Source organism: Fundulus heteroclitus, chromosome 13 (genome assembly GCF_011125445.2).
Source record: "Fundulus heteroclitus isolate FHET01 chromosome 13, MU-UCD_Fhet_4.1, whole genome shotgun sequence".
Lineage (NCBI taxonomy): Eukaryota > Metazoa > Chordata > Actinopteri > Cyprinodontiformes > Fundulidae > Fundulus > Fundulus heteroclitus.
Window position 1 is genome coordinate 12,353,713 of NC_046373.1, and position 21,257 is coordinate 12,374,969.

General features: G+C 42.8%; 2 protein-coding genes across 2 annotated transcripts; one reads left to right on the forward strand and one right to left on the reverse strand.

Moving 5' to 3' along the window:
• Positions 1-1,396: 1,396 nt before the first annotated feature.
• gpr186 (G protein-coupled receptor 186) lies at positions 1,397-5,018 on the forward strand. Its single transcript, XM_012861237.3, has 2 exons — positions 1,397-1,624; positions 3,505-5,018. Exon 2 carries the CDS (start codon positions 3,534-3,536, stop codon positions 4,524-4,526), a length of 993 nt encoding a protein of 330 aa, XP_012716691.1. The 5' UTR covers positions 1,397-1,624; positions 3,505-3,533; the 3' UTR covers positions 4,527-5,018.
• A 2,069-nt stretch (positions 5,019-7,087) lies between these two features.
• wasf2 (WASP family member 2) lies at positions 7,088-21,192 on the reverse strand. The gene is made up of 9 exons (XM_012861533.3): positions 21,037-21,192; positions 18,666-18,829; positions 18,412-18,546; positions 17,448-17,601; positions 16,925-17,042; positions 16,698-16,816; positions 11,229-11,387; positions 10,514-10,983; positions 7,088-8,481 (listed from the first exon to the last, which is right to left on the reverse strand). Exons 2-9 carry the CDS (start codon positions 18,796-18,798, stop codon positions 8,324-8,326), a joined length of 1,446 nt encoding a protein of 481 aa, XP_012716987.2. The 5' UTR covers positions 18,799-18,829; positions 21,037-21,192; the 3' UTR covers positions 7,088-8,323.
• Between the last annotated feature and the right edge of the window lie 65 nt (positions 21,193-21,257).

The window sequence follows — 21,257 nt, forward strand, 5'->3', positions numbered from 1 at the left end:
AACAGAACGAGATTCCCCTCAGTTAGCTCGTTGCTCTGCGCCCATGCACAGACACCTCTCCTGCATCACCCACGCTCACTACCAGACAGGGGGAAGCCACGATTGTTGTTTTCTCTCTCTCTCTCTCCCTGTCTCATTAGAGAGCAACAAACTAAATATGTTAAATCACCCCTAGTTAACAGGAAAGGCACTTAATCTGTATTGCAATTTAATATGTTTCGCCTTTTGTGTCCGTCGGTAGAGGCACGGTCATTACAAATGTGATTAGTTACAATGAATGCTCGGAATTCAAAATCCTTCTTCGTTTTAATCTGATAAAAACCTAAGAATAAGGAGAGAAAACAGATTGTTGCTTCAAAGTGGTTTATTTTCACATTTTGAAACAAAATTCAATTGGATTAAATCTCCCACAAATATTTGAGACGCTACAAAAAATCTTACAGCATTCGTTTATGTTTTGTTATATAACCAGAAATCTGTGTCTCTAACTGATGTCGGGGGTGTGGAAATGAGCTCTCTCTGCCAGAGCAACCCAATTTCTCTTTGTATTGGGTTTATTTCATAAGGTATTAGTCATTTGAAGCGTCTAATTCCGGGAATCATATCCAGTAGTTTCCCAGTATTGATCATGAATATCACTTATATGGCATTGCTCATGTTGTTGTCTTATTCTATTTCAGAATGTGATTCTGTTATTCTATCAAGCCCATTGATAAAAAAAACGATGTGTGACGACTCTTTTGCTGCGTTTAAAACGGGTGGCAATTTGTTTAGAGCATAAATAACACAAACTAGATCCAACAGCAATATTGCACAAGGGAAATTATTAATGATAATGACAATAAAACAACAAAAAGAAATCTTCAAAATCCAGGACAAACAAATGACACGCACAGCAAATGATACAAATTTGCTCATTAAATACAAAATGACTCTTTATCCGCAGGTTTAGGTGGGTGCTTTTCACGTGAAGCCCCTACAGAGCTTCGTTTCACGCAGATTCGTGTCGCTCTGTGGGACATCTCCCTGTGAGTCATCCCCCGATGTGTTTCAGCACCATGGACAGCCTCAGCCTCGACTCCCACCCCCAAACAGCGAAGGACCTTGATTGCCCGAAACAAAGCAAGCCCCCAATCAGCGTCTCTGGGTCATGTTGAAGAATGTGTATGTTGGAGTAGGAGGGAGGTGGGGGGAACGTCTGTTGATGGTCATCATTTACCATAAATGAGAGCTACATGGAGCCGCAGTGGGAGGGGCCACAGGGATGCCGCATTTTTCTGAATGAAATTACTCCACGTGCACCGCCCCCTCCCCTGTCCTCCTTCATCGTTCTCGCCGCATCCCAAATGCGCGTCTCTGATTGGTCGAGCCTCCCAGTCGCTGACGTCAGCCAAGCTCTCTTGTGGACGAGACCCGCGGAAAAGCATCCATTCTGCCAACTGTAAGCGCTCCGGAGAGATTAAGGAAGAAGGGGATGCGATCCGAGCCGAGAGAGAGAGAAAGAAGCTCGGGGACTGAGGCTTTTTAAACCCGGCGCAGCATCACCTCACCCTCATCCCTTTTCTCCTGGATCTGATCAGAGAAGAGAACAAAATCAGCTTTTGCAAACCGCTTTTCTAAAAAGGTAAGAGGAGTCATTGCGTGAAAATGTTTGTAAGCTCTTTGGGGTGCACGTTTTCTTTTTTTATGTGTGCGTGAATGTGGTGCGTTAAACCTGCATGCGCGAGTGTTATACAACAGGGTTCTCCGCACAAGGAGGTGGGAAATACCTCCTCCTTGCTCTGGGATTGGAGAGCAGGGAGGATGAAAGACTCCCGTTTGCCGCAGATTGATCTTAAAATAGAAATGATCAGGTGTGAATAATGAACTAGAAGAAAACTGTATCTGGTACAGCTGGTATTTTCTTGGAAGAAAAGAAGTAAATCTGGGCATGCACTGGAAGAGATAAAGGCTATTTACCGAGACACGTTTTTCCTGTTAAATGCATAAATAATTAATCTGTTGGAATGAGCAGGACTATCGATCACTCGATTTTCACAACCTACCCCACAGACCTTGATGCCACTGATGATGTTGGCCAACAAGATATAATGTACAAAATCTGGACCTAACTGTAGAGCTGCATGTACCTTTTTTTTTATTTGGTCACGTTAGTACTGCACATTTCAACATATTCAATTAGGATTTTATGTAACAGACAGACTCAAAGTATCACACAATTGTGAAGTAGAGCGAAAAGGATACATGCTGTTTAAATCTTCCCCCAAAATAAATAATTAAATTACTTAAACACTGCATTTGTATAAGATATCAGTATGAGACAGAGATGTTTGCAAATTTTTTTGTAAAATAGCCCAAACTCGGTCTGATTAGGTGGAAATTGCTTGTGAACATAAATCTTCAACATTCCTGTGCAAATTCTTAGTTATCCGGGTCATCGCAGCGGCAAACAACCGATTGCATTTACGTCTGGACTTCGACTGGGTCACTTTGGAACCTTGAAATGTTTTGATCTAAATCATCCATTGCAACCCTGGCTGTTTGTCCTGCTGGAAGGCGAGCCTCTAAACCTCAAGTCTTTTGAAGCCTCTAACAGGTTTCCTCAAAGGATTGCTCTGTATCTGGCTCCATTCAGCTTCCATTCGACTCAGAGCAGCTTCCACGTCCCTGCCAAAGAAAAGCATCCCCAAAGCATGATGCTACCACCACCATGCTTCATCATGGGGATGGCGTGTTCAGGGTGTTTATGAGTTTTAGTTTCCCTCCACATAGTGTTTGCTTGTAGGTCAAAAAGCTTAATGTTGGCTTCATCTTATCAGAAGACTTTCTTCACCATCTTTGCTGTCTCCTGTTGCCTTGCAACAATCTATAAATTGGACAGTCTAGGTTGTTGGCCGTGTCTTGGTTATATTTTTGACAACTCTCCAATGGCTTCACAGAGCAGTTGCTCAACGTTACACATGGATGGCAGTTATTTACTAATTAGGTTACTTTTGATGGCGATTGTTAACCCTGGGTTTTAATGTGAGACATCAGAGTAGAACTTGGTTAAATTAAACCATTTATTGTTTTCTTTTCATTTCAAGTTTATGCCCTATGTTGTGTTGGTCTGTCATAAAAAACAATTTGATGAAATGGGGGAAAAAAGGGTGAAGAAGTTCAACAGATGTGAATACTTTTCCAAGGCACTGTAAGAAGATATGAAAATGTAAACAACTAATGGCCTTTGGAAAGCAGTTCTAAAGATGGGCAGCTTTCAAACGCTGTATTTTGGAGATTATGTTTCTCAACAATTGACATTTGATGCTCTTAGCACAACTCCACTGGAATAACCGAGTTTAACAGCTGAACTTTTTCATAATTGAATTAAGTCCTCATTTTGTTTCGAGCAGCCTCAGAGACTCAAACCACATAGTTCCAATAATTACCATTTAATGAACAAAGAGCGATGCAGTAATGAGTCATTAAAGCTTATCTCTTTTTTTTCTTCACTTCCTCTTTTAGGTTTTACTGGTGCTACTGTTAAACCAGCCATGAACCCGAACGCATCAGAGCTGCCCTGGGATGAGTCCTCAGGCCTGGAACCGTTCTTCCCGCTGGACCCGCAGGAAAGCTTCTCTCCACCTGAAGCCCCACCACTCACCGTCTGGGGCGTGGCCCTCTGTGTTTCAGGGACCCTCATTGCCACTGAGAACGCCATTGTGGTGACCACCATCTTGGCCACCCCGTCTCTCCGTGCCCCGGTCTTCCTGCTGCTGGCCAGCCTCGGCCTGGCCGACCTCCTGGCAGGCGTGGCGCTCATCCTGCACTTCCTCTTCCGGTACTGCGTGAAGCCCAATGATTGGTCCGAGCTGCTGACCTCGGGGCTGCTGGTGACCTCTCTGACCACCTCCCTTTGCAGCCTCATGGGCGTTGCCCTGGATAGATACCTGTCTTTGAGCCACGCCCTCACCTATGGCTCTGGCCAGTCGCGCCGCAGAGCCGCCACCCTCCTCCTGCTGGTCTGGTTGGGTGCTTGTGTCATTGGCGCAGGACCTGCTATGGGATGGCACTGCCTTGAGGATCCAAACTCCTGTTCCGTAGCACGACCCCTGACCCGAACCTATCTATCGCTGCTATGTGGTGGCTTCCTGATGGTTGTAATTGTAACTCTGCAGCTGTACGCAGGGATCTGCCGCGTTGCAAGGCGGCACGCCCACGCCATCGCAACCCAGAGGCACTTCCTGCCCACCAACCAGCCATATCCAAGCAGACACAGCAGTGGGAAGGGTTTCTCTCGCCTGATCCTGGTCCTGAGTGTGTTTGTGGGTTGCTGGATGCCCTTTTCCCTCTGGGGGCTGCTTGGAGACGCGTCCAGCCCTCCCCTGTACACCTATGCCACTTTGGTGCCAGCGGCTGGCAGCTCCTTGCTCAACCCCATCCTCTACAGCCTGAGAAACAAAGACATTCGCAAGGTGCTGCTCCACGCCTGCTGCCCACACAGATTCTCGCACAGCACGCAGACTCATTACCCCGTCGACGTGTAAAATCAGTCCAAGCTGCACTCAATCTATGCCAGACATATCATTGTGTATGTGCCACAACACCCAGAATCTGCACTCAGTGTCGTACACGTCCGAAAGAGAGAAGAACCCTTCTCTCCCCCACTGAGAAAAAAAAAAACACTCCAACACCCCGAGGCAGCATGTTGTTTCCAAACTAAAGTCCTCCAAATCAGAATGTACTGAACTGTCCTGGCCCGCAGCCAGCCTTGGACTAAACGTACTGTCCGGTGTATACTTTGTGCCTCAGACAACTGTAGCTCCACTGGATCTCCAGAATCAAACAATCACAGGAACGCTACATGTTTGGATTGAACGAGTGTGAGCACTTTAAGAGGAGGGGAAGCGCTGGGTTTTTACCACCTGACAGTGTGAAAACATGTGATCCAAAGCCCAGTTTTGATTACTTGAAATGTGTGAAAAAAACAAGTTGAAATATATATTTTGCACATGCTGACAAAAGCACTTTGAGATGTACTGACCATATGTTTTTTTGTTGCACAACCTTTTGGAGATGGATGAATATTTTATACTGATGAATAATAAATAAGTCTTTTCTACTGTATGATGTCAGTATCGTTCTCTTTTTAATTTCTCTAGAAGCATATTATACTGCGTTTATGTCTGTTTCCCCTCCCTCATTAACTCACTTTTGTATAAACCGATGCACTGGCTTTCTAAGGAAATTAATTACTTGGTTGCCGATTTGTTAGAGTCTCTCTGAATCTAAGGCATCCCTTTGAAATCTGCAAAGCAGCTATGGCTTCAGGGTAAAGTGATTATCCAAGAGGGTTTTCTCACTCTCCACTTGTTTTCTGATCTTTAAACGCCCCCGCACATTCAGATCCAGGCGCAGTCAAAAGGTGTCCACTGCTGATAAAGAAAACAATGAGTCATGGCTAAAGCACGTGGATTGTTTTTAAAGGTTTATCATTCTTTGGAGCTTTTTATGAAGACATATAGTGCCTAACAAAAGTGCATAACCCCTAAATTCTTTCCACATTTAGTCATGTGGCCACCAGACTTCACTGTATGTAATGTAATGAACCATAATAGAGCAGAACTTGTACTGTAAAATGGAATGAAAAAGCCATGGTTAGAAGAAAAATAGATTTGCAGTTTATCTCAAGCCATGTAGGGAACACAGGAACCATGTAGGAGGTGCGTTGATTTGCTCAGATGAGACCGAAACTGAACTTTGTGGCCTACGTGCAAGTCGCTGTATTTGGCAGAAAGCTACCTTCAAGTTATCCTGAACACACCATCCCCACGGTGACAGATGTTGGCGGCAGCATCCATGATGTGGTGATGCTTTTCTTCAGCAAGGACCTGGAAGCTGATCAGGGGAGACTAATAAAGCCAAATACAATGCTGGGAAGAAACCTGCTAGAGGCTGCAAAAATACTCAATGGATGGGGCAGAGGTTCAACTTCTAGGAGGAAGACTAACCTAAATACAACACATTGTGTTAGAATGGCCTAGTCAAAGTCCAGACCTAAATCAGGGTCTCAGTATGCTAAATTTAAGACTTTTAAGGTGATTAGGATTTGAATGGATGACCTACAGTCAAAATAAATTTTAATATGGGTTCCATATGGGTTTTGATGCTATACTCTAATCTTAAATGGCATGATTTCATTATATGTGAGCAACAAATCACCAGAAATAGAAACAGTCTTTAAAACATCAGTCTTAGTAATTCATCTATATTTACCTCAGCTAACTGGGTTACTGAAACAAATGGACTGTTTGATAATATTCTATTTACTGAAAATGAATTTATGAATTGTGCAAATAAACATAATTTGATACTATACACTTAAAGCCTCCTAAATAACATAATTTATGTAAGTTAAACATGTATGTTCAATTATATTTAGATTTTCAGCTCTGAGATGTGATTCCAGGGTCTGACTTCAAAGCCTTCTAACACAATAAGGAACTTATTTAGCTCTTATTTTCACCAGCCTCACTAAAATTCCTGCTTTAACACCAAACATCTTTAAATAAACTTCCCGTTGTGAAGGACCCACTGGCTGATGAGGAAACTTAAAACTAGAAATACGAAAGTCAAGGAGGTAAAACTATAATCTTTGTGCTAAAGGTTTAACTTCCTTGATAAAGTGAATGCTTCCAATGCATTTATCATAACAAAATTATCTAGATATGAACAAAGTTGCACTTTTATATGACATTTATACATGCAATTAAAACCCAATATAAAACATATTTATGGTCTTTTAAGACTTGCAGATGAAAATGATCAGGTTAAGATCCTGCAAGTCCAACTGAGAACCTTTAACAATAGTTGAAAGTTACTTCTTCATCTGATCGCACTGAGCTTATATTGTTGTTGCTTAAAATAATGAGATAAGTTGCAGATAAATAAAACGCTTTGAACCCTCAGCTAATGGAGCTATGTCCAAGAGAGTCTTTCAGAGGTAAGTGCAGTGTAAATGGACTCCAGAAAGTGGCACATGGCTGAATACAAATGCACGGCACACTTTTCAGACTGTTATTTCGTAAAATAAAAACAAAACACACAATTGGAAAACCAAGAATTGCTTTTAATTTCCACTTCACACTTATGCACCGTGTTGGTCTATCACAAAACTCCTCTAACACAAAGTGAAGGTCGAAGTCCCGTGATAAAACTGTGAAAACTTCCAACCATCTTGCAGAAATCGAAACCATCACTTAAATTCAATCAATATTTATTGCAATAAATCATTATGGAAACATAAGGGAAGAAAGGCATTAATTTGGTTATACGTGCTGTGCAATTGTGCAGCAAACATTGTAGCACTTTACATAAAAGGCACTTTAAATTTAATTCATCAGTTCAAGCTGCTATTAAATACGAGTCTTACCAAATGAAAGCACATGCTTGTAAAAAAAAAAAAAAAAAAAAGGCACTGGAGGCAAACGGCTGCCTGATTTGATCACCGATTAAAGCAACAGAAATCAACTCATCCCCAAGAAAAGAGAAACAAAGACATCATCTCAGGAAAAAAAAAAAATAATACAGCTAAAATACAATACAAATACCTCATATTTATCTCAATGTGTTCAGTATGGCAACATCCTGTAACCATTCCTTTTAAGGTTAATTAATTTATTAGTCTACAAGCAACAAGTTATTTGTTCCCATGGTTACCACAGAAAAAAAAAAAGTCTTAATACAAAAAGGTGAGGTGAGATTAAAAACATGGCAAAGAGGCACCATTTAGATTGATTGCAATAATTCGAGATCATGATGGAATGGAAATTCCCATCTATACCATAGGATTGCTTCAAAGTCTACACTGACTTTAAACAATATCACGCTGTCTCTTTGGATGGCGTACAGCAATAATGATGTTACGTGCTTGTGTGCAAACCTGCTGTCTATTCGCTTTGTCAAGACAGGGAATAAAAAAATAAAATAAATCAGGCATTAAAATCCCTGCAGGGAGACGTGCTTCAAACCACACAATACTGCTAAATCATCCGTCACCAGCTGCTTTTAAGAAGACGTTGGTCAACTGGGACACAAGCAACCGCAGTCACCCTCTGACCATCGCTAGAACCTCCGCGCCTGGCCTCGGCAAGTTTGAATATGAAAACGGCGAAGGAATGCGGTTTTAAAAAACACACCTCCGGTACATGCTACCTGCACACAGTGGCTTAGAAAAAAAACAGAGTCATAATTGGAGAATGCAATACAAAAGAGGAAATGAGCCGATGTCGACCAAGGCCAATAAAAGGCAAGATGGTGGTAGTGAAGGTGAGAGGAGGCGCGATCACTCGGACCACTCGTCGTCGTCGAACTCCGAGGAGTCGTCCTCGCTGTCGCTGCACTCCACGGCGATGCGGCGCGACAGGATGGCGGCCACATCGTTGCCGAAGTGATCCCTCTTCTCCTGCTCCCGCTGAGCCTCCACCTTGCGCAGGTTGAAACCTAGAGAGAGAGACAACAATTGGTCGATGTTGAGTCTGTGATTGGCTGTAAGCAGCATGACATGGAAAAAAGTATTCAATAAAAACGGATATCCGTTTCCCCATTTGTTTGTCTTAAGTTTAATCGTTTTAACTTCTTATTTACCACTCATGAAGTTGACTGGAAAACTAAATAAATGCTCTTTATGTGGAGGAAGTGGGGGCCTAGGAGAGCAGGGCGCTTGGTTTATCACAAACGCTTCAAAATGATGTAAATATGATGTCCAGCGTACATAGAGGCACACCAGGACTGCACAACTGCACTTATTAAATAAAATGAAGCTTAAACAGAAAATCTGTGTGTGAAACAATGAATACACATTTAGCACTTGCAGGTGAAATAAAGGAAAGATTCTCAGAAGCTGGCTGGTCTGGGGCAGAGAGGCGGAGCAGAGACACACCATTTCCAAATAATTTTAAGTCTGGTACTCCACACTGAGAACGTTTTTATTTGGTGGCAAACATTCAAAAGAGTTGCCGATCTTCCAACCAAGGAGTGGCTGCATAAATTAACCCAAAGGTCAGGAAGCATGACGCTCAGAGATACTGCAAAGCACCCAAAGTGCTGAAACTGTTAAGTGCTCACTTGATGGATGGTGATATTTAATGGTCATGACAGTGCAGTTAGAGAAATATTGACAGCCTCTTCTCTCTAGCAAGAATGCCGCAGCAGGACTTTAATTTGCAAAGTTCTTTGTGAGTTAACGACAAGACTTCTGGACAAAAAGGATCAAAGTAGAGAATTTAGGCCAAAAAATCAATCCCATGATTTCAGCACAAATATTGTAAAGCACGGTGGTGGAGGTGTGATGCTTTGGGCTCCTTTTGTCGCCAAGACGGCCCTGAACTCCTCTGTGTACCAAGTTATTCTGGAGTCAAATGTGTTGGGTTATATTTTAACAATTTCTTTCATTGTGGTTAGAAATAGACCAGGAAGGTCCAAAAATCGGATTCATTTTATCAAAATGCAAACGCAGTGAGGCCGCCACACACACTGCTACAAGGTTTCTACAAGTTACACTAAGTAAATACATTTTAGGAACTTTTCGTGTGGATTCTAACAAAATAAGTCAACTTAAAAACTTATTTAATAGCTTATACCACCTAAAAGAGTAAAAATATAGGGCTGGACGATAATTCAATAACAATATATATCGATGATAGAACCAAAAAAGGTCAATAAAAAGTTTTCCTTCCTTTTACATTCTAGCCATGTAGGTTAGTATTACATTGATTACATCCTCCCAACCAATCACAACGCAGACCCAGGAACCAAGCTCTGCCCCCCTTTAGAGTTCAGAGAGCACGCGTTCTTTTTTTCTTTTTTAAAAACTTGCAGTGTTGGTAAAAAGTTGGTCGAATAAAGGGTTCGTCCTGGAGCCTGACTGTGACACATTATAAAAACCATGGAGGTACACCCGAGAAGAACGATCATACACCTTGCTTAGTTTCTAGCCTAAAACCTCTTCTCTATGAAGGGAAAGTGACAGCTCAGGCATTCACGAGTAAATGCAAAAAAGCACATTAGGACATTAGGACAAACACATCATTAACTTAAAGCACGGTGGTGGAGGATTGATGGTTGGGGCTTGTTTTCAAGCTGCAGAGCTACTCGCGTAAGATTATGCTCCAGTTAGGAGTAACTTCTGACCCCGGTTAAGAAAATCACAGGTTAATTACATTGTTATCATTGTCATCATTATGTTCTCTGCTCTATTTGTGGAGTAGTTGTGCAAAAGCAATTAAAGTGTGGAAAGGAAAAAAGGCATCAACTAAAAAAAAAAGTCCAGGAGTGGCATCCAAAATTTTTTACCCAAGATATTTTCTTAACTGCTGTTTTTTTTTTTTTTTATATATATAAAGTTAAGAGCTACAGTTTTACAAGACTGACTGCTGATTACAGCAATACATTAAAATTACACATCAGACAGAAAGGAGGTGCGTAATCTAGCCTTCAGTAAATCTCCTGCTGAGCTCTCTCTGCTGCGTCTTACCTTGTCGGATGGCCTGCAGCAGGTCACTGCGACCGTCACCGTCACCGGCGGGGGCAGGCTGAGGTTTGGGAGCAGAGGTGGGGGCGTGGCCACCACCGGCGGGAGGAGCAGCACTATAGTCAGAGGCTGGAGGAGGAGGCCCAGGGGGCGGAGGAGGAGGCGGAGGGGGTGGCGGTCCCCCACCTGTCGGCATAGGCGGTGGAGGAGGAGCCACGCCGGCCATATCAGGCGGTGGGGGCGGAGCGGGCGGAGACGGAAAGTATGGCGCCGGTGGCGAAGGTGGAGCATCGAAGCCAGGTGGAGGAGGAGGTGGAGCAAAACCAGAAGGTGGGGGCGGGGGAGGAGGTGCGGGGGGAGGGGAGAGGTTCGGGCGGGAGCCAGGTGGGGGTGACATTGCTGGGGGAGCCGGAGGAGGGTGGGATGGACTGAGCAGGCTGAGTCTCTGCTGAGCGGGTCCTCCATCACTAATCCTGCGGAGAAGAAGTGGCTGTTAGAGACACAGAGACACCGACAGGCCACGACGGAGGCGTCGCTTCCTCCCATTCTGCTTTCACATCTGTGCAGAGGCTGCCACGGCTGCCGGTCTCCGACAAAAGGATGAGACCAAGGCCGACGCAGAGCCGCACACCAACGAGTGTGTGGCTCCACGTCGGCGGGGGGCGGCCATGCGCTGGCAGCGCGTGTGGGCCGTGTGCACGATGCCACGGGTACTTACGGCATGTCCGGGGGTGGAGGAGGCAGGATGTCATCAGGCCCCGGCGGAGGCAGAGGGGAGCCGGACTCGTAAGCGTAGGAGCCCGTGCTTTGCTCAAGGCCATCCGAGTTGAAGTCTTCGTCGAATCCGATGCTGCCGTTTAATCCCTCTGAGGAGCTTCTGAACGCAGACAAAGACATCACAGGCCGCGTCAAACCGAGCGCAGAAAAGCTCAGAGAAACAGAACTCAAATGCCAGAAAACAGTGATTTTAAAAGAGCGGGTAAAAATAATTCCTTTTTAATAATAAAAAGGAATGCAACGTCTAGCCTGCTCTTCAACACGGGGGGGGGGGGGGCTAAACGGTCCAGATGGAGCAGGAAAAACCCGGTGACACAAGGGACTAAAAAACAAATATTACATACTGATATGTGTAGAAAATTCAATCCACAGCATGTGCCCCAAATGTTCATTGTTTGACAATAATCAATGAAAGTAAAGCAAATAAATAAATAAAAGACCTGCAGTGCTCTACAGAAGCCTGACAGTAAAACCCTTAAAACAACAGTCACAGTACTGATGATTTAATTCACACACCCCTGTAAATCAATACCAACGTGTTAAATATACGATACAAATTTGTTCCTACATATTTGGTTATTATAATAATAAAAATAATAATAATGATAATAATAATAATAATAATAATAATAATAATAATAATAATAATAATAATTATTATTATTATTATTATTATTATTATTATGAAAAAGAAATCTGAAACTGCAGTTTTGCAGTGAAAGTGAAGGTAAATTTCATTTTAAAAAATGCAAGGAAGTGATTCCAGTTCTTTCTTCAGAGCCCATTTTTACAGTTTAAGATACAATAGTATAAACAAAAGTGAGTACACCCCTCACATATCTGTAAATTTCTTATTAAATCTTCTGAAGATACGACGTAACGATGTGAAGCCGTCGGTGTACAGCTGGTGTGACGGTGAAAATCTGCTGTCCACACACAGCCATTAACATCTAGCAACAAAAGTCAGTACACCTCTAAGTGAAAATGTCGAACTTGTGCCCAAAGTGACAACCTTTTGTGAGGTCCCCATTGTTTTCCAGCCCTGCCTTAAGTCTCTTGGGCCTGGAGCTCACAGGTTGCCACTGGAGTCGTCCTCCATGATGACATCCTGAAGCTGGAGGGTGTTAGAGACCTTGTTCTCTCTCTTGCCCACCATCTGAGGATGCCCCACAGACAGGCATCAGGTCTGGAGACAGGCTCGGCCAGTCCAGCATCTACACCCTCAGTCTCTTTAGCAAGGCAGCGGCCGTCTTGGAGGCGTGTTTGGGGTCGTTTTCTGTGGCCCAGTTTCTAAAGAGGCGCCATCTGAACGGCTCCTTCTGGGTCGACAGCCATGCAGACCAATCTGTTGCGCTGTGCGGCGTAGGGTCTGAGCACCGACAGGCTGACCTCCACCCCTTCAACCTCTGCAGCTATGCTGGCAACCCTCGTACGTCTCTTTTCAAAAGACAACCTCTGTTAATGGCGCTGAACATCGTGAGACCTGCTCTGAGGGGAACCGGTCCTGCTAAACCGCTCTACGGCCAGTACGAGAAGTTCAACATGGCCCGACCCTGAAACACTAACGGGTCACGTGACACCAGGGGAGGGAGAACGGCTAATTGGGCACAATTTGGACATTCTCCCTTAGGGGCTGTCCTCCCTTTTGATGCCATCGGCTTAGATATTAGTTACTGTACGTTGATGTGTTGTGAAAGGACAGCAAATTTACCCTCTTATGTTAGAGTACAAGCTGTACCCTAACTACTGTATCACAACTTCAGTGTTGCTCCACTAAAAGAAATATGTACAAAAAATGTGAGGGATGTGCTCACTTTTGTGAGATACAGTACATAGATAGAGCGCTGACGTTTCATTCCTATGGAAAAGAGTCATTAAAAAACCAAACGGTACAAAGATGTTTCTGATGTTTGTTTTTGTTTCCTGGAGTGTTTTTTTGTAACGATCAGCTCTACACCCTTCCCCTTGAGAACATTCCCAGAGAGACAGCACGTACCGCCTCATCACTGTGTACAGATCCGCTGATAAGTGGGGGGCGGGGGTGCATCAAGTGAGCTGCTGATGTGAACTTTTGCAGCGTAAACTCGACAAAAGCAATGGATTCAGCAAGTCATTATTTTCAGTCTTTGCACTTCCAACTGAGCCTATTTTTTATTTTTTTTTCTCGTTGGTAAGTGGTTGAATTCCTGCCCTGGTTGGCTGTTGCCTGCACACAAACCATCTAAACACTGAAACATAAACTCTTGAGCACTACCAAATCTGCATGGAAACAAACGAGGCACCAACTCTTCTAGTTGTTCATAACTAGGGCTGGGCAATATATAGAGATTTAAAAAATAAATAAATTTTTCCAAAAAAAAAAAAAAAGAGATAGAAGAAGAGACTAACATTTATATCGAGACGGTCTACATTGCATTATAATTATACTTTTATGTATTCCAGTAGGTTATTTTTTAGCTGTTTTGTCATTTATCTACAGCTGTTAGAAAACGTGCCTGTGAGACATTTGGGATAAAGCCTTTTTATAATCACTTAATAAAAAAAAAAAACAAAGATAAATACTGTATATCTGCAATTAGCCTAAAAATATCTAGAGATGTTATTTTCAGTCCATATCGCCCAGTCCTATTCATAACTAGAACTCACTTGTGCATCTACTGCTCCTGTGACTTTCCCCAGACCAAAAAGCCTCGTTTAATTTTGAACGCTGGGCTCCAGGTAATTTCTACGCGCTTCTAAGCAGTTATTTTATGTGTGGTGTATCGCAGTCTGAAGCCTTTCTCTCTCTCTAGGTTTTCTTCCAGGAATGCCGTGAATTTGGCTCCATCCATCTTCCTGTCTACTCTCAACAGCTTCCCTGTCCCTGCTGAGGCGTCCCCACAGCATGATGCTGCCATCACCATGTAATCGGACGTAGCACCGTGTGTAGACTCACAGGAGGGCCATTGTAACCCTCTTTAAGTCCAAAAACTATAAAGGTAAAAGCGCGGCTTGGAGATATTTTGTCCATCGAGCAGGAAAAGCCAAAGAATGTCTATAAACTACTATGCAAAATGAACAGACAGTGGCAGCTAGACAGGCTAATAACTTGTTGAAGCATCTCCTAGACTAGGGATGGGAATCGAAAACCGGTTCCTGTTCAGAACCGGTTCCGTGTTTTCCAATTCCGTGGCACCATTTGGCAGCTCGCTAAACGATTCTCTTTTCGATTCCGTCGTGCCGCGGCTCTTAGCAGCACAACGGTAGCACGACGTTTTTTTACGCAAGTTACGTCACGTTTTATACGCAAGTTACGCACACGGCGTTCAGTAAGCACGTGTGCGTAACTTGCGCACGACAAGACCAGGCTTAAAGCAAAACAAAAAAAATGCCGCCCCAATCGGGGAAGCGGTCGAAAGTTTGGTTTCATTTTAAGGAAGAGAAAGATGGCAACGAGGCGCTTTGCAATCATTGCAAAATGGCAATTATATCCGCGGGAGGAAATAGATCCAACAGGCAGAAACACCTGCGCACACAACATGGCATACAATTTATTGAATGCCGTGTTTTTGATTCTTACCGGACAGAAGCTAAAGTTACGACCAGCATGGAAGGCAACCCTGGTGGTAAGTAGCTAGTTTTATATCTCTGGCTGGTTCCTAGTAAATCATATGCCATTTCTGGAAATAAACCAATTTCCTACCTCTCTTTGGGGTTATTAAGGGAGTGTGCCTTTTTCGTTAATCCAGCCATTCATTGGTAACATGTTTAATTAGAACTACTGGTAGCTGGAATTCTTACATGATTCTAGCTACTGCAATGGATGTAAGGAAACATGCTACAAAATTGCTCCGCAGTTCAGGGAGCGAGAGAAAGATGATGCTCGTTTATTTAAATCAGGGGGAGATGAGTTTATTTCCCAAAATTGTACAATAATGCTTTTTCATTAAACGGATGCCTTCTCCATTAGAGGTTATCTAAAGAGAGATTAATAAGCAACTGTCACAACAAACTTACATTTTCTTGTGTTCTAAGCAACTCATCTACTGTATTTAAGTTTGTTCTTATATTCCTTTTTTTATTTAAACAAATATAAATGTTACTCCAGTTGCACATTTGCTGTGGACATCTTGACCTTGTTAGTTTGTAAGGTCGTGTGATAGTTAAGTAAACAAAGTTGATGCTCATCATAAAACTGTTTGTTCTCCTTTTTTCCCCAAATTGGAATCGAAAAGAGAATCGAAAAGGAATCGAATTGTTTCACAGAATCAATAAGGGAATTCGGAATCGTGAAAATCTGTTCAATTCCCAACCCTATCCTAGACTGACACTCTGGTGCTTCTGAGGAGTTTTAAAAAGTCCAGTTTCTACAATAAGGAAGTATGAAACATGCCGGAAAGCATAAATTATATTTAAAATATGAGCCATCAGTGAATATTTTCAGGGCTCTAGCAGGTACAGCTTGACCCATGGATATGAAACATCCAGCAGCCAGATTTTTCAGCTGATGAAACTGAGCCTAAAAACAACAAATGACCAAAACTACAAAATGTTGTTGGTGAAAGTGCAAAACTTACCAGCAGCCATTGAGATTTATCCCGTTTGGTAAAAAAAGCTTTACTGGCTATGACTGACATTAAAACGAGTAATGGTAAAAAAAAAAAAAAAGCTGCACATTTCTAATTTAAGAACCGTTAATTGAGGTGTTGGGTCTTAAAAACATCGTTTTACAACTTAGTTTTTTTCAAGACCCAGATTGGACTTGAGCAAACCAATCAGAAACTAGCCAGAAACCACGGCAACAAAGCCTGAAATTACCACAAACACCGAACCTGTAACCAATCAACTAAATCCACGGCATACTTCCATCTAGGACATTAATACTTTTAATACTATTTTTCTGTTAAAAAAAAAAAAAAAAAAAAAAAAAAGCATTATTTCTATCCAAATGGCTGCTGACCTTTTGTCTACTTGTTTTTTTTTTTTTTGCACTAATTAAGACAATAAAAATAACAAATACTGTTGTTAACAGGATTTTTCTGATCTTTATAAGAAAATAACCCTATGCTTTGTCTAAATGTTTATTCGAGGTATAGAAAATTACAACCTAGACAGACAGATGGGAATTAATTGCTAGCCCATGTCATGTCTGCTTACTACAGTTATTGTTTATAAAGCTTAAGCAGCTAGCAGAAATAAAAGTCTTCATTTGGTCTGATTACTCCTCTTTATGAGATCCATCTATTAATAGAAACTCGTTGTACATCCAGTTCTATAAATAGTATAAAACTCCCTAAAAAAAAAAAAAAAGGAAATGAAATCTGTAATCAGATGAAAGATCATGATTGAAACGGACCCAGTCGCTCACGCCTTCCGAGAATGTGGACACGCACTTTAATAATCTGCTGAGTCCCACTTTCGCTTTACTCACATCTCGTTCTTCGGTACGACAAACTCCTTTCCCATCTTAAGCCGCTCCCATTCGTCCTTCCTGGTCTTGATCTTTCTTGGATGAAGTGTCCTTGGGTTCACGTTGTCTTTCTTCTCCCTCTGCACAGAAAGCAGAAAGTTACAAACAAACAAAAAAAACAAAAGGATACATGTTAGGTTACTCTGAATTTGTGGACCGTGCTCAGGATTATGTTAAGCGTGTCTCACTCTGTGCTTTCGCTTCTCCTTCATGATGTCCTTGGTGTCCTGCAGCATCTTCTCCTTCCACAGGTCAAAGAAGTAGGACGGATCGGTGTAAAACTTCAGAGCCTCTCTACCATCCTCCCTGCAAACAGTTTTTTGAAGGCATCAAAAGCAGTGGTCACGTTTTGTCGTGTGTGCTGTGAGCTTATTGTCTGACTTAAGTGTAAAAGTATAAGCTATTCAACTTCCCTTATAAGATTTCTTTGCAGAACTTTATGCATGATTAAACAAAATGAACACTGCCTAAAGCGAAGTTGGTGTGCTAGGACACAGATTTGATGCACCACTGACTTCTTACTGCACAAGTCTGTTTTTTCCCCACAACTTTGTGTGGAGTTTAAATTTCACCTAATTAAGGCATCGGCAATCACTGCCCTTCCCCTAATTTAAGCTATGCTTCAGAAACACTAAAAAAAACACAAGTTTTAGCAGTAACAACATGCTCTATGCTATTCTTGACAGCTCTGCTACTGCCTGCTCCACCTACCTGTACTGGCTGAGCTGGTTGAGGGGTGGTGGAGGATTGCAGGTGCTGTAGGTATCCTGCACGGGCACAGGCAGAGACGGCCTGGTGAACATCTGCTGGTCCTGGGTCAGGCTGCTGCGGAAGGCTTTCCGGGTAGTGATGGCCTGCAGAGAGACTGTGCAAAACAAACGGGAAGATGCATAAACAATTTGAATTATTTACTCTGCTCAAGAACAGCGGGGGGGAGGCAAGGCAAGGCAAATTTATTTATATAGCACAATTCAGTACAGGGACAATGCAAAGTGCTTTACATGATTAAAATATAGCAAAATAAAACAGAATAAAAGCAAGTAGGAATAAAATGTAGATAGAAATTAGAACAAAGAAGTGGTGATTCAGTTAACTAGAACAGTTGAAGGCAATCCTAAACAAATGTGTTTTTAATCTTGATTTAAAGGAACTCAGGCTTTCCGCACCTTTACAATTTTCTGGAAGTTTGTTCCAGATAAGTGGAGCATAGGAACTACATGCTGCTTCTCCGTGTTTAGTTCTGGTTCTGGTTCTGCAGAGCAGGCTGGAGTCAGAAGACCTTAGTGGTCTGGATGGTTGATACGCTGATAACAAGTCTGTGATGTATTTAGGTGCTAAGCCATTCAGGGATTTATAGACTAACAGAAGTATTTTAAAGTCTATTCTCTGAGATACAGGGAGCCAGTGTAAGGACTTTAGAACTGGGGTGATGTTCTCTACTTTCTTAGTCTTAGTGAGGACGCGGGCAGCAGCGTTCTGGATCAGCTGCAGCTGTCTGATCCACTTTTTAGGCAGACCTGTGAAAACACCGTTGCAGTAATCTATTCAACTAAAAATAAACGCATGGATTAGTTTTTCCAGGTCATGCTGAGACATTAGTCGTTTAATCCTAGGCAGCTTCTGCAGGAACTTCAGGTCCGGAGGGATTTCGACGGCATCAAGCGGGAGCGCTTACCTTCTTCTTCCTTGGGGTCCAGCTGTGTGACTTTAACCTGCAGGCGATCAACCCTCTCCCCCAGCGTGTTGACCCTGGTGGCAAACGCTCCGGCCTGGACAAACAGCTCCCCAAACACGTCCTCTGCATATTTACCTTGAAGGGAGAAAAGATTGCAGCTTGCTTTACATCTGCTTAATGGCTTTCGATCTACACGACCGCTCTCAACCGGCCCGGTTGCCCGACAACGAGCTGAATGTGTGTCCGCTACTCACTGAGGCTGCCCAGCTGCCGGATGATGTTGGCCAGGCTGATGTTGGTCACGCATTCCAGTTCGCTGCGGATGTTTGTAGGGATGGTCTGACGGCTCACGTGCCGCGGCTCTATGTTCCTCGTCACCAGAGGCATGATGGGATGTGGCAGGCAGGGCGGCCCGACCCTGACACAGAAGAAAAGAGAGAGGGTTAGTGGAACTGGGTAAGATCCACATCAGTCAGATGGACATGTCATTGATTCGTTGATGTATAGAACCACCAGGAATACAGCGCCAACAGTGTTCAAGGAATTTTGGGGGGGATTTTATGTCATGAATTAAATTAATTAAAATTCTTCTCCTTACATTTAAAGCTATCAATAATCTTGCCCCCCAAGTATCTCACTGAGCTCCTTCACATGAAGATACCCACTCGCTCTCTCAGGTCCTCTTCTTCCATTCAGCTCATCCTTCCACATGCTCGTCTGGGTACCATGGGGTCTAGAGCTTTCAGTCAGCCCCATATCTTTGGAACTCTCTGCCCCACTACATTCAACACGCCACGTCAATAATTACTTTTAAACCTCACTTAAAAACTTATCTTTTTTCACAGGCATACTCTTTATAACCTTTTAATTTAATTTGATTGTAAGGATCCCATTCTCTCTCCAGTTATTCCTGCTCTTTGTTGATTCAATGTTTATTGGATTGAGCGTTTTATTGTTGATTCTGTGAGGTGACCTTGAGTATCTAGAAAGGAGCCTATAAATAAAATGCATTATTATTATTATTATTATTATTATTATTATTATTAATTAACACAAATTGGTGCATATTTTGAAGTGAAGTGGATTTGAAATAATGCAACGGATTCTCAACTGGATTTAGGTGTGGACTTTCTAACACAAAAATATGCTGTAATCTAAACAAAAAATGGGTTTTCCCCATATTTCACTCTATCTATCTTCTTGTCAACTCGTGACAGCATCCCCCACAGCACCATGCTGTCGTCGCCGTGCTTCACAATGAGGAGGGCGTTTTTGTGGCGATGCACAGAATCAAATTGCCACCACATGTCAGCCACGGAGGTCTCAAATTCTTATTTGGAGGGGGTTGGGGGGACATTGTAACATCACAAAATGTAAAAAGTAATGTACTACATGATGTTGTACAGGACCATCAGCGAATGGATCTTTAATATGCGTTTGATCAAATGCTTAATGCTGAGCTATGAATAATTTACGCTTTAAAAAAAAGGACAAACTGCTGATTAAAAAACGGATCCATACGACGTCTTGTTACGAGCGGTCCGTCAGAAACTACAGACACGTTACCGTTTCCTTCAGCCTGCCACACTCAAAAAGATTCTCCGGCCACATTCGCTTTTGCGCGTGAAATATATGGAGCGATGTTTGACTTTTTTAAAATATGATTTATAGACCAAGTAAGTTTATTGGCGCCCACAAAAGCATTTCACATTTTCAAAATATGTCACAGGGTTGATGACTAAGCAAACAAAGCAGTCATGTATAAATAACACAGAAGCAGACAGAGCTAAAGCAGAAGCAAAACTGCTGCTTTGGTCAGATCAGTATTAGTATGCAAGCAGCTGAGAGAACCAAACTGAAAGCTTACACTAGAGAAGAGATTGGTGGTGTAGCTAGCTGCTGCTTCCCTGCCATTATGTCTGCAGCTGTGTAAATATATTAAGTGATGTGGAGCAGACCCTGTGCGCCTAATGTCAGCTCACAGGCGCGGAGCTGGAGCTGCATGGAAGATGACAGCTCCCGTCAGGATTCCTGCTGTGATGCCTCCCTGTTGAGGCCCATTTTTGGTTTCCTGATTACAAGTTTGTCCAGTTAAATGGAGGGACTTAAACTACCGGGATGATTCACGGCATAAATGTCTCACAGAGAGCTGTTTGCGTTGCGCCTTTTTTTTCCTCCCACATGGGAAGCATGTTATGCGCCAAAGTAAGAAAAAAAATCTAATAAAGAAATAGTAAAATAAAAACAAAAACGAAGGATTGGTATTGATGAAAAAGACGTGAAAAGCTACGGGCTGCCCCTGTGTCGGCTGTTCGGTAATGACAGCGAGTCAGCCTGTAGATTTAAACAACTGAGTTTAATAAAGCGGATCAAAGCGTGCACAGCCTCTGCGTGGACTAATACTATACTTTCATATATATGCAAAGTTAAAAAAAAATAAAACAGTGAACGCGTCCACGCCCGAACATTAGCTAAACCAGGCTACATATAAGCTGGGATCTCGGCCTTGTCGGAGCAGGAAGTAAACTTGTAAGCGCCTCTTATCTCGGAGAAACAATCAAACCAGGACGTATTTGTAGCCGTCACATTACAAAGAATAGCCCCGGATCAATGTTACCGCCTTACCGTTAAAACTTGCTCCTGTAGTCCCCCCTCTGGTCCCTCTGCTAAGTTGACAAGTTTGAAGATTTCCTCAAGAAATGCAGAGAAGTACAGTTAAAGCGAGTCGAGCCTGAGCAGCTCACTCCAAGTCCCGCGATTGCGAACTTCCGATTGGTCGACAGCCGCCAGTTCTCGAACGTGATTGGCCGCGGTTGCTGTCTCGCGCTCCGGGGGCTGAAGAACAG